This window comes from Monodelphis domestica, chromosome 8, assembly GCF_027887165.1.
Source record: "Monodelphis domestica isolate mMonDom1 chromosome 8, mMonDom1.pri, whole genome shotgun sequence".
Taxonomy (NCBI): domain Eukaryota; kingdom Metazoa; phylum Chordata; class Mammalia; order Didelphimorphia; family Didelphidae; genus Monodelphis; species Monodelphis domestica.
In genome coordinates, this window is record NC_077234.1 from 10,749,134 (window position 1) to 10,776,813 (window position 27,680).

Here is a 27,680-nt window from a genome sequence, read left to right on the forward strand (position 1 = left end):
GAGTGGTAAGAGCTAGGTAATTGGAGTTAAGGGACTTGCCCAGGGTCACACAGCTGGGAAATTCACTGAGTGACCCAGCTGCCTCAAGATAATTACTTTAAAAAACAAAACAAATCACAACTGTTACCTACATCAGAGAATCTGGACTCCAAGAGCTGAGTCTAAAAGCTTACCCGTTGGTAAGAAGGTGCTGTGCCTCACCCCCTAATGCCTCTGGGGCCTCCATCCTGCTCCCCTTTCTCTCCATCTCTGTCCCTTCAGAAGACATTTCCTGTTTTGACATTTTAGGGCTTGACCTGCCAAGAGGACATAAGAGTAGTTACGTGCTACGGCTTCATGTTTAAGTTTGTCCTGCTGAGTCTTTTGTGTTTTTCAGCAATTACTTGGTGCGTGGGCAATGACCGGTGTCTTATGCTGCCTCTACAGTCTACACTGAATGTCTTTCTGCCCTCCCTCTCCCCCTTTGCTATGACTCTGGGCTCAAGCCAGGCCTGGCCTTTTAGTGGTTTCCCCAGTTCAGAAAAGGAGTCAGCCTCTGGCTTGAGAGGCTCCTCTAGGACTGAGTACTTGTCTGGGTCCAGAGCAGGGGAAAGGGGGTGCTCTTTAAGGAGAGAAGAGTTTCCCTGCTCTGCTGGGCTCAGTAGTGATTGTGTTTGTTATAGCTGCCCAGCGGACTGGACTGACCCACTGAATGAATGTTGCGCATCTGAACTGGTTTCCCGAATCAAATTGCTTTAGCAGTTGGTAAAATTCTCTCTCAGGTCTTCTGTCCATTAGAAGTACATCCTCCGGGGACAGCTTGGAGGCTCAGTGGATTGAGGGCCAGGTCTAGAGGCAGGAGTTCCTGGATCCAAACCTGCTCTCGGTACTTCCTGACAAGTCCCTGGACCCCCATTGCCCAGCCCTTCCCACTCTTCCGCCTTGGAACCAGTACATAGTGTTGGTTCTAAGATGGAAGGGGAGGGGTCGGATTCTTCTTTAAAGTTTATCCTACACATTAGACAGGGCCCATCGCAGGCAGGAGTTATCAGCTCCCATCCTACATTGCTGGCAGATACAGCTTAACTGACAAAAGGATCCTGGCCCAGCTTGAGACACATGACTGCAGAGTGTGTAAGGAAATGGATAAAAAGGGGCCAAAGGGATATTCAAGCAGATAAAGGCCCAGCCGGGAGTGCCTGGCATAAGACTGAAGGGATGGAGAGAATGCCGACACCTTCCCGGGTACCTGCACAAGAGTGGCACAGGCTGGAGAGCTTTGGAGAGGAGCTAGTGCTGATTCTTATCTGGAACCAAGAAGGGAAAATGCCAAAGACCCTCTTGCAGACACCCTCTTCCACAGGCGCCTTATTTCCAGGTAACCTCCCCTGGGCAAGATCCCAGAGAGCTACAAAGGACTCCCCTCCAGCCACCTGGCTGTACATGTGACATCTCATGTGAACATACACGTTTTACAGAGCAGGCAACTTAAACATTGAGTCATTTTCCCTTTGGTTCATTTTAAACAAGATATGGCAATCTCTCTCTGTCTCTGCCTCTGCCTGTCTGTCTCACTCTGTTTATCTTGGTCTCTCTGCCTGCCTGCCTGCCTGTCTGTCTGTCTGCTTGTCTGTTTGTCTCTCTGTCTGTCTGCCTGCCTGTCTGTTTGTCTCTCTGTCTGTCTGCCTGCCAGTCTGTCTGCCTGTCTGTCTCACTCTCTGTCTGCCTGCCTGCCTATCTGTCTCACTGTCTATCTTGGTCTCTCTGCCTGCCTGTCTGTCTCACTGTCTATCTTGGTCTATCTGTCTCTCTGTCTGTCTGTCTACCTGCCTGCCTGTCTCACTCTCTATCTTGGTCTATCTGTCTCTCTGTCTGTCTGTCTGTCTGTCTCCTTTTCTTTTTTTTAACCCCTCACCCTCCCTCTTAGAATGAATACTATGTATTGGTTCTAAAGCAGAAGAGCAGTAAGGGCTAGGCAATGGGGGTGAAATGACTTGTCCAGGGTCACACATTGAGGAAGTGTCTGAAGTCACATTTGAACCCAAGACCTCCCATTCCAGGTCTGGCACTGAGCCACCTCAGGGCCCTTCCTTTTCTAACCTCTTCCTAAAAACAAGCCACCAAACCACACATCCAAATCACTAGTATAGATATTCTCTCCTCTGCAAAGGAAGGAGCTCAGACTAGGTGTTCTCTGAAGGTCCTTCTGGGTGGGATCTCCAAGATCTGGAGACCTCCAAGAGGCCCTGCAGCCCTTTCCTTCCACTTTGGACAGCTCCAGTGGCTAGGAAGCACTTCCTGCTCCCCAGCCTGAGTCTGCCCTTCCTAGCTCCCCTTCTCTGGGCCTGGCTCTGCTCCTCAGGGCTTAGCAAAACAAGGCAAAACCTCCTGCCACTGGTCAGCCATTCTCCATGAAGCCCTTTGGCCCCGGAAGCTGCGGGCTCCGGCTTCAGCACTAGTGATGCCTTCACACAATCCTCAGCAGCCCCCTTCTCCCCGGTTCCTGGGCCCAGCCTGGGTGCTTTCTCCCTGAAATGCAGCCCCATACTCCAGGGGGGGCCTGGGAGGGCTGGACTAGTCTCCTCCCCAGCCCAGGTCCTCCGCCTCTCCCTCCAGGAGCACTCCTGGCTGCTTTATCACACTGTGGATTTTTATTGAGCCCAAAGACCAGAAGGCAGGAAGGAGGAAGTGGGAGGAGAAAGGGACAGCCTGGCTGGCCAAGATCTAGAAAGTCCCAAACTGGGAGTCACTCTGAGGGCCTCTGCTTCTTCCCAAGATTCATTCCCCCCTGATAGCTGGGGTCTAGGCCAGGAGCCTGTGGGACTGGTTCAGTGGCACTAGGCAGGGCCAGAGAGTCCCCAGAGCTTGTGGGTGGCATTGGCCATATTAAAAGAAGTGGCAAGAAGCCATGCCAACCAACAGGACCTTAGTAGTAACCCTTCTTAGGCACCATCAGTGAAGCAAATTGGCAAAGAGAGAGGATGGGAAACCGAGGTAGGCAGGGTTGTACTAAGGAAGGGGACAAGCTCCAGACAAGCTCTAGGGATGCCTTGGAAAAGAGGAAATAGATCTCAAGACCAGAACAGCCATATCTTCTCATTAGAGAGCTTGAGCAGTGGAGATTAGCCTGGTCTATGGAGCTGGGTTGAGAGCAGAACAGCAGGCAGACTAACAGGAGCCCCACAGACTGGGGTCAGAGATTCCTGGAGTCAGGGCTGCCTTCGGGGACCTTCAGGGTCAGCTGAGATGGCTTTCTTTCTTTGGTGAAATGTCTGCTGACTGGCAAAGGGGTGAGTGGCTGCCTCACTGATGGAGCCAGCTTGGGCAGGCCCAGAGTGGACTGTTCTTGCGTGTTCACTTCTTAGGAAACTGTTCAGGTGGCCGTGCTCACTTGCCCAAGGCAGGCCCGAGGGCAGACTCCCACACCCCGCTCCTGTCAGTCCCTCTCCCCTCATGACTCAGCCTGTGGGAGCCTCATCCCAGCCCTTTGCTACATTCTTCCTCCTCCTCACTTACCTTTGGGTTTGTTCCAGCACTCCAAGGTGCCAAGGGCAATAAAAACCCAGAGAAGGCAAAGGCCAAGCAACAGGAACTCCCACTTTAGAACTAGAGGGGACTTCTGAGATTCTCCAGGCAGGGCCCCTCTCATTCAAGGAGGAAAACTGGACTTGATCTAGCTTCAAATCTTGCCTCTGACTCTTATCTGTGTGGCTCTGTAAGTCACTTAACCCCTCTGATCCCCTGTAAACGTGAACAGCAACACTAAATTATGCTGAGGCATTGATCATTGAGTCAGACACTGCTGTAGGGGACCTATTATTTGTCATGAGGGGATTATTATTGGGATAACATTTCAGAACTGGAGCTTGGACCTATGGGATTGGGAAAAACCCCTAATACCTTGGGATTCCCTTAAGAACCCAACTGGGGAAATGTAGCCAGCTATCTGGAGGGACAGAGTGTCTGCGTTATTCCCACAATCTGGCCACTGTTTCCTTCCTCTCCTCATAAGCTTTAGTAGGAAGTTAGGAAGCAAGCTTGGGCTCAGGAAAATCCCCCTTCTGGAAAGGAGCCCAAGGCAGACGCAGACACAAATACACTAAATTTAAACACATTTAATGATCACTGAAATAAGTCCTTAAGTTTGCAAAGGCATTCAGGCCAATACATGGAAATAGTGACAATCTTAGGCCCTCAAAGAGAGTGGGAACAGCAGACCAGGAAAATGTGTAGCCCAGCAGAGTTCACACTCCAGTGAAGTCTCCCACTCAGAGAAGTTGGGAATCCTTTCCAAAGGGGGAATAAGGAGGAATGCTGTCGTGTTCAACCTGCTTTCCTTGCTTTCCTGACCCACAAATCTCCTGTTTACTTGGAGGGGGGGGGGGTGGAACAAAAGACAGAGCCATTGGCAGAAAGCAGCCATGAAGGGAAGGTGGGCCTTGAGACTCTTGCAGGAATACAGAACAAAGAACTCTCACTCCCCCAGTGGAATGAAAGGAAGTTCCAGGATAGTCTCCCTGGCTTCAGTATTGGTGTTAGAGGCATTATGGGTTTTGAAAGGAATTTACTCACCACTTCCCAAATATCAGGGGCAATGAGTGAATAGTGTTGGGTCAGGAGTCAGGAAGACTCCTCTTTCTGAGTTCAACTCCGGCCTTTAACCCTTACTACTTATGTGACCTTGGGCAAGTCACTTCACCCTGCTTGCTTCCATTTCTTCATCTATAACATGAACTGGAGGAGGAAAGAGCAAACCACTGCAGCATCTTTGCCAAGAAAACCCCAAAATGGGGTCACAAAGAGTAATAATACATGATTGAAGCAACCAAACAACAAACCCAATAGAAGGAATTTCTGCTAAAGTGGTGAGAAGAGAAGAGGAAAGAAAGAAGTTAAAAAAGACAAGCCTGACACAAAGACTTCTTGCAGGGATGGATTTTAGGATCATAAATGTCAAAGTCACCTAGTCAAACCACCTTACTTTATAGATGCAGAAAGTGAGACCCAAGGAGTTTGACTTGGCCACAGTCACATGGGTGGTGAGCATAAGAGGCAAGATTTGAACACAGAGACTGGGCTCCCTTCACACACAAAAAAAAAGTTGAAACAGCCCAGAAATTATGAAGGGAATAATAAAAACCTGATCACTGCCATCTGGGGAAGAAAAAAACCTCTAAGAACCACTTAGCTCAGTCAAGAGAGCAACCCGGGAGAGAGATGGCAGGAGGGCCATGGAGAAGCCGCCCAGAGACAATTCACTGAAAAAGCAGCAGATGGCAATAGATGCTCAGCAGAATGAGCAGCCCAGGAGATGATAGCAGCAGCTCTGCCCAGAGAGGGCGTCTTCCTGCAATAACTCAGCCATCCTAGGACCACAAATTGTCTGGGCTCAGTGGGTTCCCAATATGGCAGCAGACACCCCTCCCTACTTTTAGAAATATTAAGAAAATGGTTAAAAGTTTTCCTGGCTGGAAGCCTTTGGACTAATCTGGAAGAAAAACCTTCTGGATCTTCCTTACCTATCAAAGCTGAAACAGTGGCCTCCCACCCTCTCTACACTTAGCCTCAGGAAAGGGCCTCACCCGAAAGGAGTGACTAGACAAGGGCAAAGGGCCTTGATGGATCCACCTTGACCTTATCAGGGTAAGATGTAGCTAAGAGAAGGAAGAAGCTTCTTGGGTTACTTCAGCTCATGGAAGCCGGGCCGTTTTGAACAGCTAAAAGAAAGAAATCCTTGAAGAATCCCCTTGGTCAAAGAGGAATTAAATAGGGTTGGGAAATCATTCTCCAAGGGTGTGCCGGAAGCCAAGTGACTCTTGTCTGAGGGCATGAAGCAAAATGTTCCCTGAACTTTTACCTTGCTCTGTGGCCAAGCCTTAGCCTGTTGTAAAATCTTCCTTGCTCAGGACACCTATGAACTGGGACTTGAGAATGACTTGATTAGAGAGAGAACAATGGCAGGTCAGCTCTTCACTCTGGACCTTTTTTCTCTCTGAGCAGAAACACAGATCAGAATGATGATGAACGAATAAAGGTTGTTTCTGGCAGGCTAGGTTGTCCCCCACCTGTGTGGAGGGGGATTCTTTTCCCGTGTTCTATTTCATTAAATGTCTTTGCATTTGTGTGTCTGGCAAAGGAAGGCTCCTGGGTTGTAGCTTTCATTTGATGCCGTCACCAATTGTACTTTTTCTGAATTTTCATTTATATAAAGATATTTTATTTCATCAATTAAGTGTAACAACACGTTTCCACGTCAGTTTTCTGAAGTTACACGATCCAAACTGTGTCCCTCTCTCCCCTCCTTCCTAGGCAATTTGATCTGGGTTACACGTGCATTATCATGCAAAACATTTCCCTGGGGTTCATTTTGTGAGTAACCTTATCAAACCAAAATCTTAAAACACAAACCCAAATGAACTAAAGTGAAAAATCACACACTTGGATCTGCATCTGAGCCCAACAGTTCTTCCTCTGAAGGCGGAGAGCATCTTGGTCAGGAGCCCCTCATTGTATCCCAGGGGATCATTCCTTGCTGTGATTGTGCCCAGTGTTTTCCTGGTTCTGCTTATTTCGCTCTGCCTCAGTTCACAAAGGTCTTTCCAGATCTTTCTGAATCCATCCTGCTTATCATTTCTTAGAGCGCGGTTGTATTCCATTCCCCAATGGATGGCCATCTCCTCAATTTCCAATCTTCTGCCACCACAAAAAGAACAGTTATCAGTATTTTTGTACAAATACGTGCTTTCCCCACTTTTTAAATCTCTTTGCCATACAGATCTTATAGTGGCATTACTAGGTCAAAGAGCACGCAGTTTTATAGCCCTTTGGTGTTTAGTTCCAAATTGCCCTCTAGAGTGGTTGGTTCAATGCACAACTCCACCAACAATGTATGAGTGTCCCAATTTTGCCACATCCCCTCCAACATTGATCACTTTCCTTTACTGTCATATTGGGCCAATCTGATAGGTGTGAGGCGGCACCTCGGAGTTATTCCTGTTTGCATTTCTCTAATCGAGGGATTTGGACCATTCTTTCCACATGATGACTGATAGCTTTGATTTCTTCATCTGAAAACTGCTTGCTCATATCCTTCGGCCACGTATCAGCCGCAGACTGGCTTGTTTTCATTATTTGGGAAATGGGAGCTTTACCAGAGAAACGTGTTCTACCCCCCCACCCCCCCTTTGTCATTTCTCTTCTAATCCTGGTTCCGTTTCGGCACTTCTATCTCGACGCCGGGTGTGCCCGTGGCCGTGCGGTGGGGCGGACAGTCCAAGGGCGGCAGGAAGCAGGAGCCCTGTCCGTAGCAGGACCGGCCACGGCAGGCAGGCAGCCTTCGGGAGAACGGGGAAGCGTCCTCTCTTCCGGCTCTTGGCGGCCAGCCTGCCGGGAGGAGGTCCGAGGGAGGAGGCCCGTTGAGGCTCACTTTCCTGGTGACTGACTGCAGTCCCTCAGAGCGGACGTTGGGGGGGGAGGCCCGTTCGGCGGCCTCTCCCTGGGCTCGGGCCTCCTCGGGCCGGGCCGGAAGCCAAGGGCAGTCGCGCGGCCAGGAGCATCCGGGGGGCTTGGCGTGCCGCGCTCCGTGGCCTCTTCTCGAGGCTTCCTGCGGGAGCACAGCTAGAGGGCCGGCCCGTGTGTCTGCCCCCTCGCCGCCCCTTCTCGAGCGCAGAGGGCCTCCGCCAGCCCCGCGAGCTCCTCAGCAGGAAGCGCGCGGTGGGGCGGGGCTGCGAGGCTCCGACTGGGTGGAGAGCTCGCCGCAGGACCTCGCTGGACCCGGAAGGCCGTCCCATAACAAGCTGAGGCTGGACCAAGATGAGCTTCGGACGCATGACTTGGGTGTGAGAGCTCGGGGGGCAAACACGGCCATCTCGGTCACATGAACCAACAAAACCCGTTTGGCTATCATTTAAAACGAAATGGGGGCAACTCGGTGGCTCAGCAGATTGACGGCAGGCCCAGAGATGGGAGGTCCCGAGTTCAAATGTGATCTCGGACACTTCCGAGCTGGATGACCCTGGACAAGTCACTTAACCCTCCTTGTCTGGCCCTTGCTGCTCCTCTGCCTTGGACTTGAGTCTAAGCCAGAAGATAGAGGTCGGGGGTGGGGGTGGGGAAGGAAACCCTTAACGGAGCACGTATTTACTGAGGGTCTCAGCGTGGAAAAGCATTTTCCAGGGAGTCACAGGTCAAAGCCGAGGGGGGCAGCTCTGCGCGCCGTCACCAGTAAGCGCAGGAAGGGAGATGAAGCACCCCTGAAGCTCGGCTTTGCCAGCCAGGCGTGGGGGACAAAACGGGGCGGCCAGCGTCGCGGCACCCAAGGGTAAGCTCGGGGGTGCCGGGACTTGTTCCGGCCCTTTTGGGACGCCACGTGGAGCGACGCCACAAAGGCCAAGAGCGCCCGGAGCCTCCACCCGAGACGGGGACGGAGAGGCCCGGGAAGTGGGGCGGGATGGCGGCACGAGGGCGGGGCCCTTGCAGAGCACTCTTGGAAGGCTTGGACGGGCTGAGGCGGCGCGAAGTGCGGCAGAACCAAGAGAGCGTGGCGTGAGCGTGAGCAGCCCGGCCAAGATGGAGCAGGCCTGGGGGCACCTGGGACGGATTCGGGGCGGCCACTCAGGAAGCGGCTCGACGGCGTCCACGAGCTTTTCTTTCTTTTTTGGTGGGGGGGCGGGGGGGAGGGGGAGACGACATTGAATTCCAAAGGGCCGCTGGACGGCTCAGGGGAGACAGCCAGGCCTGGAGAGGGCGGATTCTTGGCCCCAATCTGCCCTCGGATACTTGCTAGCGGCGCCCCAATTGCCGCACTCTTACCGCTCTCCCGCCTTAGAATTCATGCCGACTCTAGGGTTATTTTATGAGGAAAATGTAAAAAACAAGCGTCCGAGTGACGGTGGGTGAGGCTGATCCTGGGGCCTGGAGAAGCACGTGCTGATTGACAACGCAACAGAGCTGAAGGGCCCAGCGGCTGGCCCCGATTTCGGCCGGTTACGGGCGTGCAGGACGGCACGAGGCTACGCAGACAGCCGGAGGCGGCGTGAGCCCGGCGGGGGGAGAACGTCCGTCCTACCACGGCCAACCTGGGCTCGGCTGGTCCCTCGATGCTGCTCCTTCCCGCCCGTCGCTGCATGCTCGGGGGGGGGGGGGGGGGGGGGGGGGGGGGGGGGGGCTCCACGCCCTCTTCTCACGCCGCCGCTCGCCCTGGAAGGACGCTCCGGAGCGGCCTCGCCTCATCCACGCGTTCTTCAGGCTGCTCAGAAGCTCCCGTCCTGCCGTCCTGCTTTGTACCCTCCCTTTTCGTACCTCTCTCTGACCTGGGCAAACAGCCCTTCTCTGCCTTTGATTTCCTCCCTTTCCAATTCTGATCCGCTCCATGAAGTCCTGGCTGAAGTCTTGGCCTTAGAGGCAAGAAGCCCCGAGTTCAAATCTAGCCTCAGACATTTCCTAACTATGTGGTTCCGGGCAAGTGACTTCCCTCTGGCCGGCCTCCTTGTCCTCAAAGGTAAGACGGGGATACTAACAGATGGCCGGGCCCCCCTCACGTGGTTCTTAGGAGGAACAAATGGCATATCTGTGAAGTGCTTTGTAAACCTCGAGCACGGCATCAGGGCTGGTTGGCGATGGCAGAAATCTGAATTGCTCTTTCAAGCTTGCCTTCCCTGCTTCTCCCATAAGCCCAGATCTGCCACTTCCTTAACTACCCCTTCCTTGGTCTTTTTTTTTAACCCCTCGCCTTCCGTCTTGGAGTCAGTACCGTGTTTTGGCTCCAAGGCCGAAGAGTGGTCAGGGCTAGGCAACGGGGGTCAAGTGACTTGTCCAGGGTCACACAGTGTCTGAGGCCAAATTTGAACCCAGGACCTCCTGTCTCAGGGCCTGGCTCTCCATCCACTGAGCTACCCAGCTGGCCTCCTTCCTTCATCTTGCTCCCCTTCCCGTGCCAATGTGCTTCTGACCTCTGCCCTTCACCAGGCCCCAACGTCCCTGCTGGCCTTTCTCCGAGTTCTCCTTCCTCGTCCTCCTCAAACTCAAGGTTTATCTCCAGTTTTCTGGTGGCGATCCTCTCTTGCTCCTTCCTGCCCGCCCCTTTCCAAAGCCCCCTCCCGGGCCCTCTTGTTCTGGGTCCCGTGGTTTCCATGCGGTCCTCTTTCCCCGGCAAGAGCCTGGCCTTTGGTTCCAGAGGCAGACGGTGCTTCTGGGGGTTTTCCTTCCTGCCTGAGTGCTCTCTCGCTGCCCTCTCTGAGGAGACGGTCCTGCCTGGCTGCTCCATCTCAGTACCTCCTAGGTGGGACCGCCCAGTCCTAGGAGGGAAGTCGCCGGAGGTTGGGTTGGGTGCTTCCCCCTCACCTGGGCCCTCCTCCAGGTCACTGGCCATTTGGCCCTTGGGGGCCGCTTGGGGTCTAGTTCTCAACCCCGCCAGTCTTTGAACCCCGCTTACCTTGTTTTAGAAACCAGACCGAGTGTCGGTTCCGAGGCAGGACGAGGCCAGGGTCACAGGGCCCCCTTTCTAAAGGCCTGAACGCCCCGAGTCCTCAGAGAGGAGAGCAGAGGCTTGGGGGGGGGCGCTTGTCTTGGATTCCGAGCCGGCCTCCCTCTTGGGGCATCCCCTGCAAAAGGCCACAAAGTCCCGATTCCGGGAGCCGGGAGCTTCAGAAGGGCAGCCCGGCTCTGGGAATGGAGGGCAGGGGCCTGCCGGGCAGGGGCGCGGCACTGACCCTGGAGGGCTTGGCCTACAACAGTGTGCCCAGGCGGGGCCGGAAAGACAAATGGCAACATGCCCTCGCCCTCGGGGAGCGCCTGTTCTGTGGGGGGCCAGGCCAGCGGGGAGGGCGCCGACCCTCCCCAATGGTAGCTCTGGGGATGGAGGATGGGGGGTGCGGGAGGAGGCCAGGGAACATGGAAGGGGAGGAGTTGAGTCTCTAACTAAGGATGAACCAACTCAAGCTCTCAGTCTAACACTACTCTCCTCTCAGGCCACAGGACTTGGGGTCCACGGAGAAGCCAGCCAGTTCGGGTTCACCTTACCCGCCCTTCCCTCTGCGCTAAGCCTTCTGGGACTTGGAGTCCTCGCAGAGTCCTGGCAGGTCCAGCCAACCTCTCGCGCCCCGGCCTAAGGCCCCGCCCTGACCTCTTCAGGCCCCGCCCTCCCCTTCCCCACTCCCCGGTCCGCTGGGGACATCCATCTAGGAGATGAAGTCCGAGCGCCGTGTGCGCGCGCATTAGGATGGGGCTTGGGGAGGCGGAACTACAGCTCCCAGAAGGCAACAGGACTCCCGCGCCTGCGCTGTGCTGCTCTTTTCCCCACCCCACCCCCCTCCTTGCTCCTCCGCCGCCCTGGCTTTCTCTATCTCCAACCGCCGCGGGAGCAGAACCGGAGCCGGGGCCGAGGATCGAGTTGGGGCCGCAGCCGCCACTGTCCGTGTCGGGCACCGCGGGCCGAAAGCAAGGGCCGCCATGGGGACTCCCGGAGGCGGAGCGCGCTGAGGCTTGGGGGGGAACCCGGGGTCGCCTGCGGCCAGGTACGGGGAGGGGGAGGGGAGGAGGGCGGGGCCGGGGGAAGAGGGACCGGGGGATGGGCGCAGGTGCGGGAGGGGGGAGGGATGGAAGGGGCGACCCCCAGGGCACCTCCTCCACCCTGAGCTTTCTAGGGGAGGGACTCGTCCAGCTGCTAGCCGCGGAAGAGGGGAGGGGGCAAAGGGAAGGTCTCGGCCTTCGCTGGGTGGGAGAAGAGAATGGATGATGCCCCCCGCCCCCGCCTTGGCGGGCGGGGGAGGGGCCGTGACTGGTCCAAGGTCACCTTCGCCTCTTTGGGAGTAGGAGGGGTGCTCAGGAGGGAGCCCCTGGGCCCGGGCTTGCCCCCTTCTATGGCGGAGGACTGGAGGACCGGGAGGAGGTGTTGGGCGGCCCCTCCTGTGCTGGGGTGAGGCAAGCCCGGCTGCGCACACCTGAGCCCAGAAGCCTTGTCAGTTACAGACGCAGGTGCCAGTGTCAGTGTCAGCCCAGCCGGCCCGGGGCCTCCGCGACCCGAGTGAGGGGGCGCAGCGGGGGGCCATGGCTCACCTGAGGGACTTCACCAACCAGGTAAGGGCCCGGAAACCCCGGAGCGCCTGGCCTCAGCCCGTGCTAGCCGGGTGACCCTGGCCAAGTCCCTTCTGAAGGCTCTGCGGGCATCTGGGGAAGTTGTGGGTTTTAGGCCGGCCCTTTGCGCTCTCCTCGTTGAGGCGCCGCCGGACAAGTGGACAGACAGGAGGTCTGCGGAGGGCCCTGCAGAAATGGGTCCGTCCCGTCCATCCTGGGCCCTTTTGTTAGGCTCACTTTTATTTTCTATTTGCCGGGTCCTTCCAGAGAGGGAAGAAGGCAGAAGTGACATCCCGGGGAGGCCGGTCACTCGCTCCCTCAGCCACTGGGCCGCACCGGCCCCCCCAGCCGTGGCCAGGTCCAGAGGGGCAGCGGGCCCTTTGGATTATGGGTGGCGTGGCTCGGGGTGCCCGCTCCTGCCATGGCCGCCGCCCCGCGTAGGTGGATGCTCTGCCCTCTCCCAGTGGGCTCCTGGGGAGGCTCCGTCCCTCTGAGCACAGGCGCAGGGCCCCGGGGAGCCCCTCCCCCAGGAAAGGGGACAAGTCGGGCAAAGCTTCAATGACAACAAGGTGGTTCTCGGGGCAGACACTCGGGTTTCAGAGGAGGCTGCCTGGGCAGCCAGCAGGTGTCAGGAAGAGCCGAGTTCAAATCCTGCCCTTTGGCCTGGCGGACCTCCGTTTCCTCATTGGTCAAATGGGCCTTGCAGACGCCGCACCCGGCGGAGAAGCGGCCCAAGGGGGGGTCCTCTGGGTGTGCCCAAGTCCGGGGCCCTGTCGGGGCCCCCGTGACGCCGCCCTCTCCCGGCCCAGCACTCGCGCGTGGACCCCGAGGAGCTCTTCACCAAGCTGGAGCGCATCGGGAAGGGCTCCTTCGGCGAGGTGTACAAGGGCATCGACAACCGCTCCAAGGAGGTCGTGGCCATCAAGATCATCGACCTGGAGGAGGCCGAGGACGAGATCGAGGACATCCAGCAGGAGATCACGGTGCTGAGCCAGTGCGACAGCCCCTACATCACGCGCTACTACGGCTCCTACCTGAAGGTGGGGGGCGGGGGGGCTCGGGGCCTGGGGGGGGCGGCAGGCAGGGTCTCTGGGCCTCTGTTGGGGGGGGCTCCGGGCCTCTGTTGGGGGGGACGGCGGGGGGGGGGGTCTCTGTTGGGGGGGCTCCGGGCCTCTGTTGGGGGAGGGTGGGGGCGACAGGCGGGGTCTCTGGGCCTCTGTTGGGGGGGCGGCAGGCGGGGTCTCTGTTGGGGGGGGCTCCGGCCCTCTGTGGGGGGGGCGGCGGGGAGGTCTCTGTTGGGGGAGGGTGGGGGCGACAGGCGGGGTCTCTGGGCCTCTGTTGGGGGGGGCTCCGGGCCTCTGTTGGGGGGGGGTAGGGGCGGCAGGTGGGGTCTCTGGGCCTCTGTTGGGGGGGCGGCAGGCGGGGTCTCTGTTGGGGGGGGCTCCGGCCCTCTGTGGGGGGGGCGGCGGGGAGGTCTCTGTTGGGGGAGGGTGGGGGCGGCAGGGGGGGTCTCTGGGCCTCTGTTGGGGGGGGTGGCAGGTGGGGCCTCTGCGGGGGGAGCTTTCAGAACCGTCGCCGAGCTGCGGCGGCTCCCCAGAAACGTGCCTGTCCTCGTCGGCAGGGCACCAAGCTGTGGATCATCATGGAGTACTTGGGCGGCGGGTCAGCCCTGGATCTGGTGAGCCCCAGGGCTGGGGGGGAAGGGGGGGACCCCTCGCTCCGTCCGGCCTCAGCTCCCTCCTCTCGGGCTTGCGCGGTGCAAAAGGCCCCGGCAGGGAGCCTCCCCAGAAGCGCCCCCTCGGCGGGGCGGGTGAGGGGGCGCCCCGGGGCCCCGCGCGAGGCCTTCGCTCTGGGCCCCCAGCTGAAGCCGGGGCCGCTGGAGGAGACGTACATCGCCACCATCCTGAGGGAGATCCTGAAGGGCCTGGACTACCTGCACTCCGAGAGGAAGATCCACCGAGACATCAAAGGTCTCCCGGGGGATGGGCTGTCGGGGGGGGGGGGGCGCAGGGAGCCTCCCCGGCTGGGGGGGCCTCCGCAGGCTCGGGGAAAGCCGGGCGCCGCCCTTTGGCCCGACCGCCCGCCCCGTCTCTTGAAACAGCTGCCAACGTGCTGCTGTCGGAGCAGGGCGACGTGAAGTTGGCGGACTTCGGCGTGGCCGGGCAGCTCACCGACACCCAGATCAAGAGGAACACGTTCGTGGGCACCCCCTTCTGGATGGCGCCCGAAGTCATCAAGCAGTCGGCCTACGACTTCAAGGTGAGCCCCCCCGCGGCCCCGCCCGGCCCTCACGCCCCCCCCACCTCACGCCCTCCCCTCCCCCCGCAGGCCGACATCTGGTCGCTGGGCATCACGGCCATCGAGCTGGCCAAAGGCGAGCCGCCCAACTCGGACCTCCACCCCATGAGGGTGCTCTTCCTGATCCCCAAGAACAACCCCCCCACCCTGGAGGGCCACCACAGCAAGCCCTTCAAGGAGTTTGTGGAGGCCTGTCTGAACAAGGACCCCCGCTTTGTGAGTACCCTCGGGGGCCCCGGGCCCCCCTTGGGCCCCCCTCGAGCCTCGGGCCTCACGCAGCTTCCGTGGTGGGCGGGGACGGCCCTCTGGGGAAGGGGGGCAGGCGCGCCCACTCGTGCCCTCCGCAGAGGCCGGCGGCCAGGGAGCTGCTGAAGCACAAGTTCATCACGCGCTACACCAAGAAGACGTCCTTCCTCACCGAGCTCATCGACCGCTACAAGCGCTGGAAGTCCGAGGGCCGGGGGGAGGACTCCAGCTCCGAGGATTCCGACATGTAGGGAGGGGGTCCAGGGGGCCGAGGGGCCTGGGGGGCCCTGAGGGGTGCGGGGGAGCCGGGGGGCCCTGAGGGGTGCGGGGGAGCCTGGGAGGAGCCCTGGGGTGCAGGGGAGCCTGGGAGGGACTCTGGGATGCAGGGGAGCCTGGGAGGGGCCCTGGGGTGCAGGGGAGCCTGGGAGGGGCCCTGGGGTGCGGGGGAGCCGGGGGGCCCTGAGGGGTGCGGGGGAGCCTGGGAGGAGCCCTGGGGTGCAGGGGAGCCTGGGAGGGACTCTGGGATGCAGGGGAGCCTGGGAGGGGCCCTGGGGTGCAGGGGAGCCTGGGAGGGGCCCTGGGGTGCGGGGGAGCCGGGGGGCCCTGAGGGGTGCGGGGGAGCCTGGGAGGAGCCCTGGGGTGCAGGGGAGCCTGGGAGGGACTCTGGGATGCAGGGGAGCCTGGGAGGGGCCCTGGGGTGCGGGGGAGCCGGGGGGCCCTGAGGGGTGCGGGGGAGCCTGGGAGGAGCCCTGGGATGCAGGGGAGCCTGGGAGGGACTCTGGGATGCAGGGGAGCCTGGGAGGGGCCCTGGGGTGCGGGGGAGCCTGGGAGGGGCCCTGGGGTGCGGGGGAGCCTGGGAGGGGCCCTGGGGTGCAGGGGAGCCTGGGAGGGACTCTGGGATGCAGGGGAGCCTGGGAGGGGCCCTGGGGTGCAGGGGAGCCTGGGCAGGCTCTGAGGGGGGCCCCAGGGGGCACGTAGTTGGCTCTGACTGGGCCGGCGGCTCTTTTGCCAGTGACGGAGATGCGGAGGACGGCGACCAGGGCCCCATCTGGACGTTCCCCCCGACCATCCGGCCGAGCCCCCACAGCAAACTCCACAAGGGGCTGGCCCTGCAGGCCTCGCAGAAGGTCAGGCACTCCCGGAGGCCGGGCTGGGTGGGGAGCTTGGCCGCGGCCTGGCCTTGGGCTGGGGGCGCCGAGCCGGGCTGCAGCCCGCCAAGCAGAGGGCTTCCCGCTCGGGGGTCCTCAGGGCCGCTTCATTGGGCCCCCCTTGAGCCGAGCGCTGAGCCCGAGGCAGGTCTCGTTCATGGGCGGCCTGCGGGCCCCGGGCGGGCGGCTGCCTCGGGCTCACTGTGCGTTTCTCCTCAGTCTGCGGAGCCTGTCAAGCGCCAGCCGCGGTCGCAGTGTCTCGCCACCCTGGTCCGGCCCGTCTTTGGAGAGGTGAGGCCCGGGGGGGGGGGGGGCCTCGGCCTGACCTGGCGCCTCCAGGAGGTGGGCAGAGCTGTGGGCCGCCGGCGGTCACGGCTGGGCCTGGGCTTTCCCGGTGATGCCCGGGGCTCGGAGGCCTCCTGGGAGCCACTGCCAGCCTGGAGCCCGGCTGGGGGGCGCCTGAGGCCGGCTCCCCGCGGGGCAGAGGAAAGAAGCGTTTGCGCAGCGCCTCCTGGAGCCGTGTGCCGGGGCGACCCGGGAAGGGTCCAGCCCAGGATGCCCGGGAGCGCGAAGGCTGGGAGGAGTCCAAGGAGGAGGGGCCGGCCCAGGGCGCCCTCTCCAGGCTAGACGGGCAGCAAGACGGGCTTTGGGCCCGGCTGGGGCGAGCCCTCGGGCAGGGAGACAACTCCGAGTCCCAGCCTGGCCCAGTGCCCGGTCCCAGACGGAGGGCGGCCCCATGCCTGGGGGCCAGCGAGGGCAGGGCGGCGGCAATCGGCAGGCCAGGGATCCCGGGCTGAAGCCCTCCGGCACGTCAGAGGCTCTTTGGCCGGCTGGGGATCCGCCGGTCCCAGCCAGGAAATCACGCGGACACTCGGCGCACGCCGGAAAGCGGCCGCAGACCTGGAGGTCCGCAGAGCCTCGAGAGTCAGGAACCGGCTGGAAGGATGAGCAGGAAGCTGCCTGGCACCGTTGCTACGGTGACCCAAAGCGGCCCGCCAAGGCCCGAGGGCAGCTTCGGAGGCAGCCACAAGTCAGGAGAGGCTGAACGCTGGGAAAGGCTCTGCTGCGGAAGGAGAATATTCCAGGGAAAAGCGGGCGGAGGGAGGAGCGCCCTGGGACAAGGGAAGCCCGCCGGAGCGAGCGCGTGCCCAGAGGCCGCATGGCGAATGCTGGTCGGGCAAACAAGTGCCGGGCGGGTTTGGGAGTCGGTAGCCTCGCCACAACCCTCGCCCAGAAGCCTCCTTTCCTGGGAATGGCGTCTCCCCCGAGTTCTCCATCCTTTCCAGATCAGAGCAAGGCCAGCTGCCCCCTGTCCAGTCTGCCCTGGACGGCCGGCCTTTCCCTTGGCATTGCTTTACTCCCTCGGCAGCCTGGGAAGACAGCCCAGCTTTCGTTTCCTGACCCTTCGTCCAGCGAGAAGGGCTGGGCCAGCTAGGATGGGACCCTGGTGCCCCTCGCGCGCTGTCCTCACTCGGCTCCCTCTGCCCCCGGCCTCTAGTCCCTTGGGGTCACTTTTTCCTCCGGCCGCTTCTTTGGCGCCTCCACGGGCTCAGCACTGCGGCTGGCCGATCCCAGCGTCTCCGTCGGGAGGAGATTCTCCACTTTCTGCTCTCGTCCATGGCAGCCCTCTGGGCTCCTCTTTTCCCTCTGCCTCTGCTGGGGGGCACCAGGGTCTTCCTCCTGGGCTGGGCCTGGGCAGTCTGCCCTGTCTGGGGGGCCTCGCAGGGTGCCAGAGATGGTTACCTTTTGAGAGGGGGCCCGGGGGCACTGCCACCTCTGCTGCGGGGTTCCGAGTACCCACAGACCAGCCTCTCGGAGTCGGCACGGTCACGGGCACGGGAGGCGGGCTGCGGGTGGCACCGGCTGCCCCCTCTGGGTCGGCGCCCACCCCGCTGACCCGGCCGGGCTGCTGGCACCTCCCCCAGCTCTCGAGGCTCTTCCCCCTCGGCCCCCCGTAATCGGCGTTCATTGCCCAACCCACAGCTCAAAGAGAAGCACCGGCAGACGGGAGGCGGCGTGGGCGCCATGGAGGAGCTGGAGAACGCCTTCAGCCTCGCCGAGGAGTCGTGCCCGGGCATCTCCGACAGACTGATCGCGCACCTGGTGGAGCGCGTGCAGCGGTAAGTGGGCCCCCCACGCCCGGCCTAGCGGTGCGGGGGGGCCTGGGAGGGGCGCCCAGCCTCACGGTGCCTCTCCACGGCAGGTTCTCCCACAGCAGGAACCACGTGACGTCGGCCCGCTGAGGGCGCCGGGAGGAGGCTGCGGGGCCTTTTCCCAACTTCTCAGAACGGACCTCAAACCCCTCATCTGGGCCTGCGCAGGACCCTCGGCTGGAGCCGCCGGGCCGGGCCTCAGACACACACGGGCGCTCCGGGGAGCCGCCCATGTTGTCCTCTGTTGTCTTGGGGTGGGAGGGGGCGCCGGGCCTCGCTAGGCTCCTGTGCGCAGGCTGGCGGCGGCCCTCCCCCCCCCCTCCCGCCTCCTGTGATGCCCGGGAGCCTCGTCTTGTTCGTGATGGTGCCGTGACGGTGTTTGGTGACCCCCCCCCGTGCCCCCCCCCGGGGCTGGTGTCCGACCCCCCCGCTCCTCTGTGTCCACAGTAAAGATGGCGGGTTCCCAGGGGGACCGGCTGCTTCCAATAAAGGAAAAGCCCCAGACCGCGGGCCGCTGCGTCTGCTCTTTCCCCTCGCCCGGCACCTGCCCTGCACGGTTTGTGGCAGCCCAGGCTGGCCCGGCGCACTCTCCCACATGTACGTGGTCCCAGAGGGGTCCGGGGAGGGCCCGCGCCCCCCAACAGCACCCACCCCAAGTGAGAAAGCAGACGAGCTTGGCAGAGGGAGGTCTTTATTCCTCACCGCACGGCCTGGCCACGCCAGGACATTAAAACGAGGTACACAAGGGGGTCCCCAGGCCTCCCCCACTTCCCTCCTGCCTCGAGGCCCCCTCTGGGCCTCCCAGGCTCTGCCAAAGGGCCCCTCAAGGCCAGGAGCCAGAGGGAAGTGACCCCTGCCCGGGGCACACGCTCAGCCTGATCATCTGATCAGCTCTGTACAGAACCAGCACCGCCCTGTCCAAAGATGCCCCCCACACAAAGGCTCGGAAGCAGGACCTTCAGAGGCCGCGCCATCCCACATCGCCTTCCCCACACCAACATACGAAAAGCTCCCCCAGCCTCTCCCGCCCACATGGAGCTGGAAGGTGATGCCTGGGCAGCCCCGCTCCTGGGTGGCCCCCACCCCGGGGAGGGCAGGACCGTGGCCCCCCCCCACCTGGAGCCAGGTTTGAGAGGCTGCCTGGGGGACCTCAGACAAGCCCCTTCGCTCCTCACTCGCCAAGTGGCATGAAATCCCCGGCCCGTCTCCCTCCCCCGGCCTCGGCTCCCCCACTTGTCCCCCATCACGTTCCCGTCTCAGTTTCAGCTTCAAAAAAGGGTCTGGCCGGTCCCAGGCCTTCGCCCACGCACAACCGAGGAGCCCCGGCTTTTCCCTTTATTAACCAGCTGCAGCCGCGGCCTCCCTCAGGGGCCTCCCAGGGGTCAGCCTGTGCGGGCATCCTTGTCACTGCTGGCCGTGGCCAGGCTGCTTCTCCCAGGAGAATTGGTTGCTCTCTTGATCACTTCCATCCACCTGGGAGAAAGATGGCGGGAGCCTTGGGGGGGGGCCTGTCTGTCTCCCTCCCTCTCTCTGTCTCTCTCTCTGTCTCTCTCCCTCCCTCTCTCCCTCTCCCCCCCCTCTGTCTCTCCCTCCCTCTCTCTCTCTCTCTCTCTCTCTCTCCCTCTCTCCCTCCCTCTCCCTCTCCCTCTCTCTCCCTCCCTCCCTCCCCCTCACACCAGTGGTTCTGGAGAGCGGCCAGCACAAGGGCTGCCTGGGCCGGGTCGGGCCGGGCCGGGGGGGTGGCTCACCTCTCGAATGGGTACTTGCTCTCGGCCCTGAAGAAGTACACGTGAGATTTGAACTGAAGCTTGAAGACAAAGTCCTTGGGGAGGCCGTCGGCCTGCCCGGGGACGCTGACCGTGTAGCCGAGCAGGGGCAGGCTGGCCAGCGGGTAATCATCCTGGAAAGCATGCAGAGGGCGCGCTCAGGCCGGCGGGGCGGCCCCCTCCCTGCCTGCCGGGCTCTCTGGCCCACTGCAAGAGGAGCCGTCTCCGAGGGGGCGCAGGGCTGCTTTGTGCCCGTCGCTCCCCTCCGGGGCCCGCCAAGGGGAAGCGGCCGCGGGCGGGCAGGGGCGCTCTCGGTACCTGGTGCGTTTTGTAGAAAAACAGGCAGAAATTCGTGAAGACCACCCAGAGCTTCTGCCAGCCGCTGCTGTTCTTGAACTTCCTCAGCAGGTACCCCGACAGCTGGTTCTGGGAGGGCACAAACGGCGAGGGAGGCCGCGTGAGGCCTCCCTCTGGGCCCGAGCACCCTCCTGGCTTTCCAGGCCCCGCGGCCCCCCGGAAGGGTACCGAGGAACAGAGGGCACACAGGCCCGGGCAGCTCGTCTACTGCGCTGGCACCGGCTGGTCAAGGGAGCCCTGGGAGGGGGCGAGCATGTTTTCCAACCGCAGCAGCACAAAGAACGAGGGATTCTGAATCCTGAGGTCTGGATTCAAATCCTGAACCCACCACTTAGTAAAAGGTGGCACCACCTCTGTGTGCCCCCCTCCCCCCGCAGCCAGCCCCCAGGAGGCCCCCCAGACAATCAAAGCTACAAAGAGAAGACGGACATGGGGAAGGGGGGGAGCCAAGCCAGCCCACCCGCCCGGCCAGAAGTGCCAGACAAGAAAGTCTTCAGGTGAAACTGGGATTCTAAGGATCTTGCTTCTCAGAGACCATAGGGCATGCGCCCCCCAGCTGGGCTCTGAAGAGGGGAGCCCTGCCCGACTCCCCTGCTAGTATTTAAAGGGGGAGCCCTGCCCAACTCCCCAGATAGTATTTAAAGGGGGAGCCCTGCCCAACTCCCCAGCTGGTATTTATAATGGGGAGCCCTGCATGACCCCCCAGCTGGGCTCTGAAGGGGAGAGCCCTGCCTGATTCTCCAGCTGGGCTCTGAAGGGGGGAAGCCCTGACTCTCTAGCTGATATTTAATGGGGGGGAGCCCTGCCCAACTCCCCAGATAGTATTTAAAGGGGGAGCCCTGCCCAACTCCCCAGATAGTATTTAAAGGGGGAGCCCTGCCCAACTCCCCAGCTGGTATTTATAATGGGGAGCCCTGCCTGATTCCCCAGCTGGGCTCTGAAGGGGGGGTCCCCTGTGTGACCCCCCAGCTGGGCTCTGGAGGGGGGAGCCCTGCCCGGCCCCCCAGCTGGGCTCCCTCAGGGGCTCTGAAGGGCCGACGAGCCCCCCAGCTCCAACCTTGGTGGGCCGGAGGCGAGCGTGCGCTTGGCCACAGAGGCAGGCGCACTGCCGGGGCGTCTAGCTCTACGGGTCCAGGAGGCTCCAGCGGGCAGCGGAGGCTTTACCTGAGTCATGCACAGAAAGTCTGTGAGGGAGAGGCTGTGGTTCCGGTACCAGCACACATGGGTGATGGTGTTGGCCTTGGGGCCCTGGCCCAGCAAATAGCGAGGAGGGAATTCTGGAGAAACAGCAAGAGAGCGGAGACCTGAGCGGGACGGCCGAGAGCGCGGCCCAAGGCGGCAGGGCCGGGGACGGCCGAGGGGAAAGACCAGAGATGTGGGAGAAAGCAGCAGAGCGCCTGGAGCTCGACGGCGACAGTCAGAGAGAGAGAGAGAGAGAGAGAGACACACACGTGGGGGGGGGGGGGGCGCTTCCTGGGCTGCCTCTTGTCCCCCAGCACTGGCTACCATGTCCAGACCTTCGGGAAGGCCCATCCAAAGCTCCCAACGTCCTGGCTTGCACACCGGGGTCCTGAAGGGATGCGCTTGGGGGAGGCAGCCCTGGGGAGCCCCAAAGGGGAATACGAGCCAGTGCCAGTTTGGAGCCCTAAAGGAGGGAGCCGCACCCCACAATTTCAGCAGGGGAGGTGACCGCCCCTGCCCGTCCTCAGAACGTCCCGTCACCAAGGGGTGCTCGGTTCTGGGGCAGGAGTCCACTCGTCTGACCCTCCAGAACCTTCGAGGGCTCCTGGCCAGCAGGCAGGCTCGGGGGATGCTCTGTAGGGCCCCCTCAGAATCTCCTGGGGGAGGGGCTCCTAGTCGCACCCCAAGCTGCCAGGCTGCACGAGGAGGGCCCAGGCTGTCCACCGAGGGAGGAGGAGGCCGTGGCCTGGCCCGAGGAGGGAGCCTCCTGGCGATCCTCTGCCTCGCTTGGAGCTTCGTTCCCCTGCTCAGTGACGGGCAGCGCCACATCGCTGGCCTCCGCTGCCGAGGCCAGGGGGCCCCCATCCCATTCTCCGTGCCATCCCAGCACTCGCTCGTCCAACGGCCCCGGCCTCTGGCACTCCCTCGGGGGGCATCAAGGACGGCGGCCCTGCTCTCTGCCTGGCCAGGCAGGAGAGGAGGAACCGAGGGCTGAGCGAGAGCCGCAGGGCAGGCAGGGGCAGCCCAGGGGTACCTCGACGGCCACACTGTGGTCAGTCATGGAGACGCTGGTGTTGCGGTACCAGCACACGTGCATGGTGGTATTGGCCCGCTGCTGACTCTGCCTGTCCAGGGGGCTATGGGAGGAGGGAGCCTCGTCTTCTGACTCCTGCTCTAGAGAGACCTCGCCAGAGGGTCCTGGGGGACGAGAAGGGAGCAGCGGCTGAGCCGGGGGGCCGGGCTTCTCCCCGAAGGCCTGGATGGGGCATGCTGGCCAGAGGTCCGGACACACGGGGGCCGAGAGCCCCCCAACAAACCCAGGCATGCAGAGTGGCTGAAGCCCGTCCAGAAATGCTCCAGACAGGAGGCGGCTTGGGGAAAGGCAGCACAGAGACCCCAGGCCGGCCGGCCTGCAGGTTTTGGCCTGTCTCGGCACCTTGAGGAGATGCTGACAGAAAGGGTTCCAGAGTCCGGAGTGCTCGGACCGGAGCCCAGAGCCCTCGGACCAGAATCCTCTCGGGAAAGGGGACAACAGGAAGGACTTACTGTAGGAACTGCCGTTTGCGGAGCTGTCCAGCAGCACGAAGGGCCTGTCCCTGGACTTGGCCACCTCAATGGCGAGGCTCAGGTCATTCATCCATTTGCCCATCTCCAGGGGAGAGCTGCAAGAGATGAGGGGTGGTTCACAACTGTGCCTAGGACAGAGTGGGCCGGAACCTGTCATGGCCCCCCGAGGAAGGACAGAGCCTGGGCGCGGGGGGGGGGGGGTTGTCGTCCCATCTGAGGCACTGGTTGAGGCTCCCCTTGCGGGGCTACCCCTGGACCTCTCCTACAACTGCTTCCACGTTTCTGCCCTCCTGCCACAGCTAGGACGCCTGCCTTGGTGTCGCTGCTCTGAGAGGCCCGGCACTGTGAGGCTTTAAGAGTTGCCTGGGGCCAGGAGAGGGTCCCTCCTCCCGGGGCCCCCCAGTCCTCAGCGGGCAGGACCTGGCCGCCACAACGATGGTCTTCTGAACGGAGTAGATGGTGAAGCAGTGGGGCACGGACCACTCGTTGTTGCTCTCTTCTACCTGCAGGCAGGGAGCAAAGGGGACAAGGTGCAGGCATGAGCCAGGCGAGTCCCGAAGGCCCTTCCCGATCCCTGGCTGGGGGCCCGCGTGCTGCCGCGGCTAGTCTAGGTTGGGTCTAGAAGGGCAAAGCTACGGGTCGGTGGCTGAGGCCGGGCCTCCTTCTTACTCACCGGGGGGTCCAGGACTATTAACTGCAAAGCAAACATAGGGCACGCGGGTCATGGTGGGCACGGGCAGGGGCAAGAGGACGAGGTGGGCCCAGGGAGAAGGCCTGGGTGGCCGGGAAGAGGGGCTCCCGGGGCTCCCGCTTGGCGCGGGCACTCACCAGCATGCCATGCAAAGGCAGATGGCCGTGGATCTTGAAGTGGTTCGTGCCCGTGACGCCTTTGCTCGTGTACAGCAGCATGTCCGAGAACTGAAAGATGGAGGACAATTGGAGGAAGGAGGCCCCGGGACACTGCCTCCCTGCTGGCCTCCAGTGAGCAGAAGATCCATTCGAAGCTGGGCTGGTGCCACGGGCAGCTGTGGGGAGGCCCCGGCCAAGACCCCGGGGAAAGGAGCCGGCCCTGTGGCCCCCCGGCCTCTCCGGAGGGCAGGCCGGGGCCTGTGAAGGAGCCCTTTGTGGCCTGGAGCCCGCGTGGCCCTGGCAGAAAAGCCGGCCCGAGCCCGGCCGCCCAGGGAACGGGCAGAGGCCCGTTGGGCCTCTGGGTCCAGGCCGGTGGCACCACTCACCAGAAAGAACATTCTCTGCTGGAAGCCCTTCTTGGTGAGCTTGTACAGGCAGCCTTCCCGGATGAACTCCTGAGACACAGGAAGAGACCGTTCAGCCTGGCCCCGAGCACCCGCCATCGTGGGGCTGCTCCCCTCGGGGCTCTGGAGGGGGAGGCCAGAGGCCTCAGGCTCGGGGAGCCTTTCTTGGGGCAGATGGAGAAGAGAAGCGTCAGGCGGACGTGTCGCAAGCGTGGGGGGAGGGCTGCGGCCACGCGGCCTTCCTCCTCTTGACCGGTGGGGGGAGGCCAGGCCGAAGGCCCGCTCTGGATGGCCACGCGAGGCCCTGGGATGGGGGACGTGCGAGCTTCGAGGCGCTTGGATCCGGTACCAGAAGGCGTCTGGATCAGGGGGCCCAGGGGGCCCGCCTAGGCCAGAGGCAGGAACCCCTTCTCCCCAGCTGCCCCTGGGGGACTCGGGGGTGCTGGAAGTGTGCCGTCTACACTGCAGGAGGGTTCGCCCAGGTCGTCTGCGGGCTACGTGTGAGCGGGCTGAGAAGGGAAGGGTAGGCTCCCCCCGCCCCATAAAGCGTGGGGGAGGCCGGTCACCCAGGTACTAAGGGTGCCGAGGCTGGGCCGGACGCGGGGCGGCTGTCCTTGGGCACCCTCAATCCATCAACGTCTGGGCTTGGGAAGAAAGGTTTTCTGTGGATGGATCTGAGTGCGAATCCCCCAAAGCTGCTCACCAACTTAGGAGATGGGGCCCCAAATCACAGGGGTCTGGGGTTCGGGGAGGATTTGGTTTGACTGGGAACACAGAGGACCAAGAACACGCAGACGATGGGAAAAGCGAGCCAAGCGCGCACAAGCACGCGCAGGCCAGAGCCCGATGCAGGGCTCGGGATGGACGGCCGGGGGGGTCCTGGCCGAGGGGCCCCGAGCGTGCTGCACTTGCCCTGCCGGGGATGACGAGGTTGTCGATGCCGACCAGGTCGTGCTGCAGCTCGGTGAGCTTCTGGAAGTTCTCCAGGCGGAGGAGGCTGCTCTGCAGCCGGGCCGTCATCTCCGAGATCTCGTGGAGGGCACCTGGAACAGGGGCCGGGGGGCGGGTTACCCTGGGCTGCCCGGAGGGGCCCCGCGAAGCCCGGCCTCTGCCACCCCCAAAGACGAGGTTCCACAGGAAAGCAGTGATGGAGACGGAGGAGGAAGACGCCTTCCAAGCCACGTCCCAGGAAAGCCTGGCCCGGCCCTCGGGGCGGCGAGTGTCTCCCCAGGACGGCGGAGCCCTCGGCGGGCTGCAGAAGGGTTTCGGGCGCCCAGAGCTTTCCTTCTGGGCAGCGACGTGGCTCAGTGGCTCGAGAGCCAGGCCTAGAATGGGGAGGACCCGAGTTCAAGTCCCAGTGAGTCCCGGCCCCAGTGCCTAGCCCTTACCTCTCTTTGCCTGGGAGCGCATCCTTAGTATTGATTTTAAAACAGAAGGTGGGGCGGCTGGGTGAGCGCCAGGCCAGGAGACAAGAAGTCCTGGGTTCGAATCTGTCCTCAGACACCACCTAGCAGTGTGACCCCGGGCAAGTCCCCGACGCCTCCCCGCCACCTCAGAGGGGCCCCTCCACCGCGGCTCGGACCCGGCAGGGAGGGACGGGGGCCGCGGCGGCGCCCACTCACTCTGGCAGTCCGCGGAGTCGGGGTGGCCGGGCGGGTAGTGCTTGCACAGGCGCGCCAGGCTCAGCTTGTAGTAGATCAGCCTCTGGATGGGCTTCAGGAGGAAGCTGTTGAGGGGCAGGTAGCAGACCTTCTGCAGCTCGAACTCCTGGTACACCGTCTCGAGCTTCTTGAGGCCTCTCGTGGCCTTCTCCAGCTCCGTCAGCACCTCGGCGTGCTTCTGCAGGCAGCCCGTGAAGCCCTGGGAGAGGCCACCGCGTGGGGGGGGGCGGGGGCGCGGCACCCACCCGGCCCCGCCCACAGAAAGGGCACCCCCCCCCCCCCCCGCCAGGCTGGCCGCCAAGAAGTCGCCCTGACCTCCCCGCGGGCCCTACCTTCAGGCCGCGCATGGTCTTCAGCAGGATGTCGCCGATGTGCTGGGGGCCGCCTTTCTCGTGGGCGCCCGAAGCTCCCTCCCTGAGAGGCACAGACCATGCGGGGTCAGGCGGGCACTCCGGGTGCCCACCTGGGATCCACCCAGAGATGAGGACACCCGTGTGGGGCCTGGGGCCGTGGGGGGGCCTGTGGCTGTGCGGGCCTGGGGGGGGATCTGGGGGGGCCTGTGACTGTGGGAGCCTGTGGCTGTGGGGGGGTCTGGGGGGGGACCTGAGGGGGGGGTTTGTGGCTTTGCAGGCCTGTGGCTGTGGGGGCCTGGGGGGGGACCTGAGGGGGGTCTGTGGCTGTGCAGGCCTGTGGCTGTGGGGGCCTGTTTAAACCTCAAAATTTCTCAGACTTATGAATGTTAGGGGTTTTCCCCATTGGGGAATCTTCTACTTAAAAAAATTCCCTAGCAGATGGTGAGAACTCTACTTGAGTGTGGGGGCTCCTAGCTATGGGAGTGTCCCTGCTCCACCCTACTTAAGACTGCTTTAGGACAGAAAACTGCTTGCTAAACAATGAAAGTACTTTGATCCATGCTTATGAAAGGGACAGGAAGTTCTTTGAGTCATGACTGTTTTAAAATTGATACAATGGGATGCTAGGTACCTATAAAGGTGGGGCAACTTGTAAACTACTTAAACCTAAAAGGGTGATAACTTATTCAGAGGTTTTTTCTAATGAAATTTGTCGACACAGCAGCATTTTTTCCTGATTTACTAAAGAGATTAAAACTACTCAGCTGTGAATTCAAAATGGGCCGTCCTTTAGAAACATTTACAGTGATAGATGTAAGGACTTAGGGGAGGTGACAGAGGAGATTTTGCCCTTAAAAATAAGAGCTCAGAGAAGAGCAAGGTTTCTTTTTTTTTTTTAAACCCTTACCTTCCGTCTTGGAGTCAATACTGTGTATTGGCTCCAAGGCAGAAGAGTGGTAAGGGCTAGGCAATGGGGGTCAAGTGACTTGCCCAGGGTCACACAGCTAGGAAGTGGCTGAGGCCAGATTTGAACCTAGGACCTCCCGTCTCTAGGGCTGGCTCTCAATCCACTGAGCTACCCAGCTGCCCCCAAGAGCAAGGTTTCTTGATTTCTGACTCTCATTCTGAAGGAGAGCTCCTTGAGGAGCTCCTCTGAGGGGCTCTGTCCCTCTGGGATAGGAGCTCTGGAGGCTCTTGAGAGAGGCCCTTTGAAGCAATCTCTGGCTGGAAGACTCTTTGAGGAAGGACGCTGGCCTGGTGTTACTAGAATCCTTGTTTAGTCAGACCTTGTGGTGAGTGATAAAAAACTGACTGATTTCTCTTTTAAGACTCAAGTCTAGGCCATATTGGCTTGAGGCCCTTCATACTTATTCCTTTCTTACTCTTTCTCTCTTTCTTTGATTACTCATTGTATTGTTAATTAAAATCTCTCTAAAACCCAATTGACTTGGGTATTTGAATAATTGGGAATATTTCCCTGGCAACCACCTTATATTTGATTTTAAAACCCAAGACACTGTAGTGAAACATATTTCTGCGGTCAAATTGACTCACCCTCTCTTATATCTATCACAATTTATATCTTCCACTATTTTAATCACTACAGTTTAAGACCTCAACCATTTTAAATCTCACACCTGTGGGGG

General features: G+C 61.4%; 2 protein-coding genes across 7 annotated transcripts in view; one reads left to right on the forward strand and one right to left on the reverse strand.

Annotated features, from left to right (window-relative positions):
- Window positions 1-11,044: 11,044 nt before the first annotated feature.
- Window positions 11,045-18,400, forward strand: STK25 (serine/threonine kinase 25). Of its 3 annotated transcripts, none has more exons than XM_056808605.1 (12): window positions 11,045-11,492; window positions 11,941-12,054; window positions 12,861-13,091; window positions 13,673-13,729; window positions 13,913-14,021; window positions 14,153-14,310; window positions 14,380-14,565; window positions 14,697-14,842; window positions 15,608-15,722; window positions 15,963-16,034; window positions 17,727-17,863; window positions 17,947-18,400. In XM_056808605.1, exons 2-12 carry the CDS (start codon window positions 12,025-12,027, stop codon window positions 17,984-17,986), a joined length of 1,281 nt encoding a protein of 426 aa, XP_056664583.1. In that variant the 5' UTR covers window positions 11,045-11,492; window positions 11,941-12,024; the 3' UTR covers window positions 17,987-18,400. The 3 variants fall into 3 exon arrangements, with proteins under 3 accessions (XP_056664583.1, XP_056664584.1, XP_056664585.1); XM_056808606.1 differs by having other exon boundaries at window positions 11,260-11,492; window positions 11,947-12,054; XM_056808607.1 differs by having other exon boundaries at window positions 11,270-11,492; window positions 11,791-12,054.
- A 170-nt stretch (window positions 18,401-18,570) lies between these two features.
- FARP2 (FERM, ARH/RhoGEF and pleckstrin domain protein 2) overlaps window positions 18,571-27,680 on the reverse strand; it is an 85,995-nt gene continuing 76,885 nt past the window's right edge. For 2 of the 4 annotated variants that reach the window (XM_056808603.1, XM_056808602.1), the window contains exons 17-27: window positions 26,014-26,095; window positions 25,643-25,880; window positions 24,933-25,063; window positions 24,003-24,071; window positions 23,596-23,685; window positions 23,188-23,270; window positions 22,747-22,862; window positions 22,235-22,398; window positions 19,981-20,088; window positions 19,645-19,796; window positions 18,571-19,369 (exon numbers count right to left, since the gene is read on the reverse strand). In XM_056808603.1, the coding sequence (XP_056664581.1) occupies window positions 19,279-19,369; window positions 19,645-19,796; window positions 19,981-20,088; window positions 22,235-22,398; window positions 22,747-22,862; window positions 23,188-23,270; window positions 23,596-23,685; window positions 24,003-24,071; window positions 24,933-25,063; window positions 25,643-25,880; window positions 26,014-26,095 (1,324 nt within the window). In that variant the 3' untranslated portion in view covers window positions 18,571-19,278. Of the gene's footprint in view, window positions 19,370-19,644; window positions 19,797-19,980; window positions 20,089-21,183; window positions 21,297-22,234; window positions 22,399-22,746; window positions 22,863-23,187; window positions 23,271-23,595; window positions 23,686-24,002; window positions 24,072-24,932; window positions 25,064-25,642; window positions 25,881-26,013; window positions 26,096-27,680 lie in introns of those variants that run through there. The other 2 variants (XM_056808604.1, XR_008914271.1) reach the window with 2 other exon arrangements.

What these genes read in the sequence shown, in the direction of transcription:
- STK25 (XM_056808605.1), top strand. Translation starts at nt 12,025, where the DNA reads ATGGCTCACCTGAGGGACTTCACCAACCAG. An exon ending in TGAACAAGGACCCCCGCTTT is followed by an intron (nt 14,566 to 14,696) that starts GTGAGTACCCTC and finishes TGCCCTCCGCAG; the next exon opens with AGGCCGGCGGCCAGGGAGCT. An exon ending in CCCTGCAGGCCTCGCAGAAG is followed by an intron (nt 15,723 to 15,962) that starts GTCAGGCACTCC and finishes GTTTCTCCTCAG; the next exon opens with TCTGCGGAGCCTGTCAAGCG.